This window comes from Dermochelys coriacea, chromosome 3 (genome assembly GCF_009764565.3).
Source record: "Dermochelys coriacea isolate rDerCor1 chromosome 3, rDerCor1.pri.v4, whole genome shotgun sequence".
Taxonomy (NCBI): Eukaryota; Metazoa; Chordata; order Testudines; family Dermochelyidae; genus Dermochelys; species Dermochelys coriacea.
The window spans coordinates 208,085,612-208,094,457 of NC_050070.1; the positions used below are offsets into that span (position 1 = coordinate 208,085,612).

At 41.8% G+C, this 8,846-nt stretch overlaps 1 protein-coding gene across 1 annotated transcript in view; it reads right to left on the reverse strand.

Moving 5' to 3' along the window:
- The window catches only part of ARHGEF33 (Rho guanine nucleotide exchange factor 33), a 46,335-nt gene that overhangs the window by 35,421 nt on the left and 2,068 nt on the right, over nt 1-8,846 (reverse strand). Inside the window, exon 2 of the mRNA XM_038397585.2 lies at nt 1,076-1,125. Within this exon, the coding sequence (XP_038253513.1) occupies nt 1,076-1,125 (50 nt within the window). The remainder of the gene's footprint in view (nt 1-1,075; nt 1,126-8,846) is intronic.

Here is an 8,846-nt window from a genome sequence, read left to right on the forward strand (position 1 = left end):
CCTCTTATGCTATTGGTCTGAAGTTATAAATAAATGCTACATTACTCAACACATGGTTCTCATCTCTTGTTAATGAGCCCTTAAGCAAATAGTAATTTCACAGAAATATTACTGTTAGGACTTTCCACAAACCCTAAGCACCTGGGCAATTTCAGTTAATTTTCCCAAGTATCCCCCATGGAATGTCCTGATGCATTGTCCTGTCATGGAATAGCTAATAGCTATATCATCACTAGATGCTAGAAGAGCTACTAGAGTCTTACATTTACTGATGACCGTGTCAGAGATTAGTACCCCTTCTGGTCCGAGAATTATACACCAAATCCTCAGCTGGTGTAAATCCATGTAACTCTATTGTCTTCAGGGACTTGAAATCAGTGGGGCTATGCTGCTTTACGCAAGCTGAGGATCCGGCCCTAGAACTGTTACTAGCAGCACAGCGAGGGAAGGATAGTAGTGGCAAAGAGGGAAAAGGAGGGGGAAAGTGGCAGGGCTAAGAGCAAGAGTGGGGGATGGAAGTGTTGAAACTGTGCTACAAGCAGTCTGCATTTTAAAACTATTCACCACAACTTGAACACATCTTTTTTTTTTTAAATGCAGTTAAAATGGGGCCTCACTGCAATTTGAAAAGTTACATCATAGAGCTGGGAACTTTATACTAAATGATTAACCCAGATCTTTGGCAATAGACAAGGAGCACAGAGTGCAGCTCAGGAAGGGAAGAAGAAACCCTACTGAAACCAATGTGCTTGAGTGTTCAGCAGCTGTCTCCCATTTTGCACTCTCAGGTGTGTGTGCACTCAAATGATGGGATGGTGACATCTAATTACTTGGCTAAGATCACAAATCAGTCATCTAATTTGCACCTGGCTGCGAGCAAAGAGGTCAGATTGAAGCACCTTTCAGAAGGATGGCCGGTTCATAACATTTGTCCATGCAATGTGCACATCTGAATGTATAAGTGTCTTATAACTGCCTTTATTTTTCTTTTGAATGAATTTTGGTTGTAAAGACTATTAATCTGTTCTTCATTCTTTAAACTTGGAATTATTCAGGGCATATTGCTTGTCTTTACCTGAGAAATCTGTGTTGCAGGATTACTCACTGGCACATTTTCATTTTCTCCTGTGGGAATAAAGAACTGCAGTCAATTAAAATGACTTATTATGATTGCTATAAATAACTGGAGCAGAGTGCTGTGCCATCCTCCTCAGATGCAAATCTCTTTTCAGGACTTAGTCCTGTTCTGGGAGATGTGGAGACCACATAGTTTGCAAAATCAGCTGTAGTTATAACATGGGAATTGCCAGACTGGATCAGACCAGAGGTCCATTTAGTACAGTATCCAATCTCTGACAATAGCCAGGTCTGGATACTTCATATGAAGCTGCAGAAAACCCCCTAGTACACAATTATGACTCCTGCCCACTAAGAGTTCCTTCCTAACCACCATCAGTTAGTAGTTGGTGTATGCCCTGAAGTATTATGGTTTATATCCTTCCTAAAATTCTGGTTTTTTAAGAATCCTATCTGTGTTCCCATTATCCATATCAATTTTTCAATCCTTCTTTAGCATCCTTCTGAGCTCTTGGCCTTTGTTATATTTTGTGGCAATGAGTTCCACAGATTAATTGTGTTGTGTTGTGTTGTTTTTTTTTTCTAAACCCTATTTGCTTTTATTAGCTTCAAATGTGCTGGTTTCAGTTTAATTGAAACTTTGCTCTTGTATTATGAGATGGCTTAAGATTTTCAAAAGCACTTATGTGATTTAGAAGCATAAATCCCATTTTCAAAAGTGATTTAGATGCTTAGGTGATTAGCTCCAGGGCTGGTTGAAAATTTTTCATCTACACTATTCTTTGATGGAAAATTAAGTTTTGGTTTAAATGTTTTTTTTTTGTTTGTTTGTTTGTTTGTTTGTTTGTTTGTTTGTTTTGTTTTGTTTTTGCAAAAAGTGTCTCATTTCTGCAGAAAACTGATTTTTCCACTGAAGACCTTGCATGATGAAGGAAGGCATTTTGGGGTAGACTGGACACTTGAATGGTAAGAAGCAGGGACTATTGGTCCAGATTAGCAAGGGATGGAGAGGAATATTATAAGAATCATGCCAGATGTTTAGCTCTGAAGACGGCACCCAAACTATCTGCCCAGTTAGTTAACATCCATAGCAAGTGACCCACGAATCTTGTGTGTATTGACTTTCTGTCCTTACCTGAGAACAAAGGGAACACTGAAGTATTAGTGGTAATAGATCATTTCACTTGATACGCCCAAGCATTCTCCAATGTGCTACCCACTGTAGCCAAGATATTATGGGACAAGTACTTTGTGCACTATTGTTGTCCTGCCAGAATCCACTCTGATCAGGGCATGACTTTGAAAGTAGACTTATCAAAGAAATATTACAAATAATTTGGGATCAAACCTGGGACCTCTCGCTCTTAATGCATGAGCCTCTACTACCTGAGCTAAAAGACACCTCTGTCAGCCAAGCCTGTAGCAGGCTCATCACTTTCTTGTTGGCCTAGCCACTACTAGAGCGGGACAGAGTGCCACATTGAGCAGGCACGGCTTACTTGTTGTATCTGTTATACCTTGTAAAATTGCCAGTTCTAGAGAATCCACCACAGTTCTTGGTAAGTTGTTCCAAAGGTTAATTACCCTCACTGTTAAAAATGTATGCCATATTTCCAGTCTGAATATGTCTACTTTCAACTTCCAGACATTGGATCTTATACCTTTGTCAGCTAGAGTGAAGAGCCCATTATTAAATATTTGTTCCCCATGTAGGTACTTTTAGACTGTTGTCGAGTCACCTTTTAACTTTCTCTTTGTTAAGCTAAATAGATGGAGCTCTGTTGTGATAATTGGACCTAGAAACGTACCCTAATTGCATTCAACTATAAAAAATGAGTGTAAGTTCATAACATGTCACAATAACTTATAACAACAAATGTTGATAGGAAAAGGTATGAAATGGACAAAAAGACTGAATTAACAAACAAAAAGGCCTGCTGCTATAACTCAAGGATTGTGATCATGCCTGGTAAGCAAGAAAAGTGTGGAACCAGAAATCAGTGTATCAAAACTGGTGTGTTGGAAACTAGCCCTAACTGATGGACAAAATAATGAAGGGACAGGCTATTGTGCCCACCATTCCCTTCATGGGCTCTTAAAGAAAGAGACTTTGGGAGGAAAACTGGCGACTAGACTGAACTGTACCATCATGACCACTACACCCACCATCTCCTAGGACCCCAGTCCTGAGAGATAACCAGGCCAAAGAGAAGGACCCAGATGACACCACCACCTCTACTGGCTCTGGCTGAATCCTGAGTTCAACCTGGGATGTGAGACTTTGTCTCTCTCTACCTCATGGGTATCCTTTTCCTTCTCCACTTTTTCTTCTTTCCCATCCCTCTCCTTTTTCCTTCTGTGTAACAAGACTCTGGTGTAGCCAGCCAAGACTGTGTATTGTGGAACGCTGCTATAAGCCTGGAACCAAAAAGAGGCAGCTGAAAGCAATGCCCTAAACAGCCTGATGCTAGTATGAGGTTTGCCAAGACTCGGCGTGGCTAATCAGACCATGTGCTGTGCTTGTGTTTATCCAGTAATGAGGTTGCAAGTTAGAGTCAACACCAGACACACAAGCTGCATTTCCTATCTTTGCTGTTCTTTTCTTTCCCCTTTGGCGTGTTTGTGTCTTGTTTTGTCTTCTACAAAACAGGATCAGACTTTAACAGCAGCAGCAGCAGCAATGACAGCTCCAACCCATCTCAACTAGCTTCTTCTCTTTTCCCCAAAAGCACAGTTATTACCATCTTTCATACGATCTTAAAGACTGTCAAATGGATTTTTTCCTTCTAAAGCCTCTCTCTAGCCAAAGGGAAAGGGAACAAGGGATGTTGTTACAATGAAAGCCATATTTAATAATATACATTTCAAATGCTTTAACTGTATTTCTTTCTTTTCTGTATCTTTAATAAACTATTAAAAGGCTGTTTGGTGGTGTGTTTGCCATGGTACTAAGTAGGCTGAGGTCTCTGTATACAAAACCCTGGACCTTGTTTAACACTGTGTAATGTTGGATAGTGTGACTGGCATATATTAACACCGTTGGCCCATATTTCACCTAAGTGAACCCAACAGCTCCTTGACTCTATCACTATAAAGCAGGTTTTCTAACCCTTTAATCAATCTCATTGTCAGAGCCATGCTAATACCTGGAGAGCTCAGAGAACAGGTGAAAAGACTGGGGCATATGCAGGTACATGCCAGTGCTTTTCCTTTGTTCTGCTACTATTGGTTTCTCTCATGCTGGCATGTGACACTTAATTCATGCAGCATCTGCACTGAAGGCCCATTCTGTATCCGATTCTGGGGTTTAAGCAAGCTCTGAAGTGAGCTGTAGCTCACGAAAGCTTATGCTCTAATAAATTTGTTAGTCTCTAAGGTGCCACAAGTACTCCTTTTCTTTTTGCGAATACAGACTAACACGGCTGCTACTCTGAAATCTGTTTATGGGATCAGTGAACTGGTATCATACTTCCAAGGACCTTGTTGCAGCTGCCACATATATGAAGTAGGAAGCTAAAGACTGAGGGTTAGATTGTTCCTAGCCCTAATGCAACCGCACAGGGGAGGAGGAGTGGACACGTTGGAGTTTCCTGGATTGCAACTCCCAGCACTCAAAGAACTACAGTGCACCTCAGAGCAAGTGGCTGTAAATTGTTCCCCGCAGTGCAACTGGGGAGTTTGCTGAGAGGCACTGCACCTCAGAATCCTCCTTGGGTGGCCTTGCTAAGCCCCTCTGTGCCTTAAACGACATAATCTAGCCCTAATTAGTTTGCCCCTGAGGGGGAACTGGATGACTGCCAAGGAAAACAGGACACCTGTGCATTGCCCTATTATAGTCTCAGTGATGCCCTGATTCAGGGAAACATGAACTAATTCTCCTCGGAATAATGGAAGTAAGAGACAGAAGAATTTACTAGGTCTTCATGATCATCTCTTCCCCCCACATTCCGACATTGTCTGGTAGGTTGTCCAGCCTAGTTTTAGTTGGGCCTCCAGCCCTAAAGGTTGGGTGGGTGTGTTGCCAAAGGGCTCTAACACTGACAGGACTAGTCTGCATTGCTTGATGCTGAACCTGTCTGATGAAATAAGGGAAAGAGGCAGTATGCAAGGTGCAATGATATGCAATATTGCCAACCTCATTCAGCCCAGTTCTTTGCTTTGCTTTCTGGCTCTGGCCCTGCAGGGTGCAATCAGGTCACATTTTCAAGCTTTTCACCGCAACCGTGAGAACTAGAAACACACTTTTGTTTTAAAATACAAGCTGAGTGTCTCTCAAACTCACATGATCCAGGAACTGGGTCTTTGAGGAAAAAAAATCCAATATGGTGAGACTAACACTTAAATCCTCTGCCTGAGGGGAGCATGGGTGACCCGCCCGACTGACTCCCCCCACCCAAGGGGAGTGTGGGCAACCCCCCGACTGACTCCCCCCGACTGAGGGGGACGTGGGCGATGCCATGACTGTCTTGTGAAGGTCAAGACCATAACAGGGTTCAAAAAAGAACAAGATAAATTCATGAAGGATAGGTCCATCAATGGCTATTAGCCAGGATGGGCAGGGATGGTGTCCCTAGCCTCTGTTTGCCAGAAGCTGGGAATGGGCAATGGGGGATGGATCACTTGATGATTCCCTGTGCTGTACATTCCCTCTGGGGCACCTGGCATTGGCCACTGTCAGCAGACAGGATACTGGGCTAGATGGACCCTTGGTCTGACCCAGGAGGGCCATTCTTATGTTCTTATGTCTCCCCCTACCTGAGGGGAGTGCGGGCGATCCCCTGGCTGTCTCCCCTTTTCTGTTTTATTATAATGGATAATAGATTTATAGATTTGTACTAAAGTATTTTGGCAGTAACATGAAGAACCTACAGGCTGCATCCTGTATGATGAGCTGAAGCAAGTTAGCATACTTATGCTTTTTACCTTTGGCATAGATAAGTGGCCAATCGATTGCCCTCTATAAACTTAAGTTAACAGGTATACCATAAAGAACATGGCAATAACAACCACCAAACCAGTTCAGGCCAGAAATAACAGATGTGCGGATGAACTAATTGTCATTAATACGTATAAATATGCCATGTGACACAGGGCCAGAAAGGGTTACACAGTTAGTAGGCTAATTGACCCAGATTCAACCTTTAGAGACACATTAGTAGATAATTTTTGTGTGTTTACATATATATTTTTAGAAGTTGACAATGTAACCAAACAGTTTCTGTCTATCACTGTATTCTGTTAATTCAGAGATCAAAAGATTTAAATGAACTGTAAATGTAGTGAACTGTCTTAACTTCTCTTTGAAGTTTGTGGTAAATCACCTGCAAATGGTGGGAAATAGGCAATTGCCTTATGTTAATCCATGTAGCTAATTACCGGTGATGCTTAGGAAATAGGTGTACTTCAAAGCTAGGATGATTGCCTGTTGTTCACCCAAGGACTGCATGCTGTCAAGAGGCTTCTCTGGGGGAACTGTGTAAAGGTCTCTTGGGACCAGATCCTTTCATCTCAAATTGGCTTATGCTTCATTAGGGGAAGCTTGACTTCCATTCTGGAGCACTCTGATATTAAACATTGGACTGAACCCATAGACTCATTCTGAAAGAACTCTTTCAACTCTAAAGCTCACCATCTCTACTATGAAACTGACCTAAGAAATCTATTCATCTCTGTATGTATAATGATCATTTATCCAATAAACTCTGTTATTTTTTAATACATTTTAGTTTAGTTAATAAGAACTGGCTGTAAGCGTATATTTGGGTAAGATCTGAAATATTCATTAACCTCAAGGGTAATGTGTCTGATCCTTTGGGATTGGTAGAACTATTTTATATGATGAACAAGATTTTCAGTAATCCTCATCATATTTGGCTGTCTGGGTGGAAGCCCAGGGCTGGGTTGTTTTAAAGGAACTGTATTCTGGCTTGTGGGTAACCAGTAAGGTATTGTAGAAGCTGTTTTGTTGCTGGCTGGGTGAATCAAAGTATTGGAATAACCACCAGTTTTAGGGATTGTCTGCTCCATTATTTGCAGTTTGAGCAATCTCAGTGTGGCCCCCCCTGGGACTTACATAGAGTAAGTGTACCCTAACATTATGTGGGTGAGGAAATGAAGTTTGGATATGGAAGGTGAGCATACAGTGCTCAGGCTCTATAAGAGAGGCAAATCACCATGTTTAGTTAGTTAATTTTAGTCAGGTTTTAAGTTAGTTTCTCTTGGGTCTTTCTATAGCTTTCTAGCTCTCTACCTTCTCTTAAATTCTTCATCTTCCACTCAAGAATTGAGGAACCTGGAGCATCGGACCCTTTGGCATACTAGAGGAGAGGCTGATCCTCTGTCTCTTACCACCAGGTTATCTAGGAAGCATGTGAGTATATTAATCTAAGAAGCTTTATAGTAAATGATATCAAATGTACCTCTAGAACAGTATTATTATTATTCTGTAATTCTGATTGATTATTTTTCCCTTTGTCAATAAAAGTCTTTAAGACTGTATTTCTGTTCTCAGAATGAGTGTCTTTGTCATAGATCCCCAGGGTCCTTCCAAAACTCTGTGTATCCTGATTCTGAGGCAAGAACCGTATTATCATCTAATCAGATTAATTGGTGAGCCTATAACCCATATTATATAAACAATAATAATAATCCCCTAAAATCAGGCAACAGCGCAGATTTATTTTAATGAATATATCTTAAAACAGACAATGAGAAAATTAAGATGGGAGCTCAAAGGCAAATGCAATTATTATTAAGTAATATAGGCACTGATGCGCCACGGATGGATCTAGCAGAGAGGAGCCAGGAGTGTGAATAAGAGGGAGAGGGCTCAAGCTGCAAATGGAACCCCTCTGACGACATAATCCGGGTAGTGAACTCCTCTTTGAATCCAGTGGTTTAGTATTTAGGAATGCTGGATCCAGGAGTTGATGAGCTAATGGGGAAAGACTTGGTCACTTCTCTGATGTCTTAATATGAAGGGCTCGAGGGTGACTCTCTGGCACCATGCCCCAAGGAAAAGGTGATTCAGAGATGCACCCCCGCGGCAAGATCAGGGAGGCAGAATTATTTCCAGAGGGAAAGTGTTCAGGTGTGTGTGAAGGCCAATTCCTCAGGGCAGTGCAGACATAAGAGAGAAAGGGCCATGGCTCCCCTCCTCCTCTGCCCCCTTTGGAGTGTCTTCTCATGCTAGTTTGTTACACATGGGAAAGACCACCAAAGTCAGTGGGGGTCTTTCCATTGGCTTCAGTGGGTGTGGATCAGGATCACTTCTATTAAGTGCTGACTCTACATCAGATTCTGTAGCCTGCTGCTGAGCAGGGGCAGATGGGGAAGGGCTCCCTCCCCACAACCATTGCACTGTTCGGAACAGAGCTCCTCTTTAAGGTCAGTGGGTATCCAGCTGAAATCCCCACTTACCATTGAAATTTGTCCCACGCACCAGGTCCAGGGCATAGCACACTAACACAGAGCTGAGGGAAGTTAGATTCTTGAGCTACCTTCTCATTTTCTGCTGTGACACCAAATGAATCTCAGCAGTCTGGGGGGGATATCAATTAATTGAAGGCATCCTGGAGTAAATTTCCATTTCAGCTGGCTGTAATGCATGGGACCGAGGTGCACAGACCTAATTTAGTAAAACTAATTTAAAAAATTAACCCCATTGTTCCCATGCTTAATTTAATTTACTTGTGGGTATACAGCCCATAATCTGGAGGAGAAAATACAAATATTTTATTTTAATATTTAAAATTTTTTTTTAATATTTT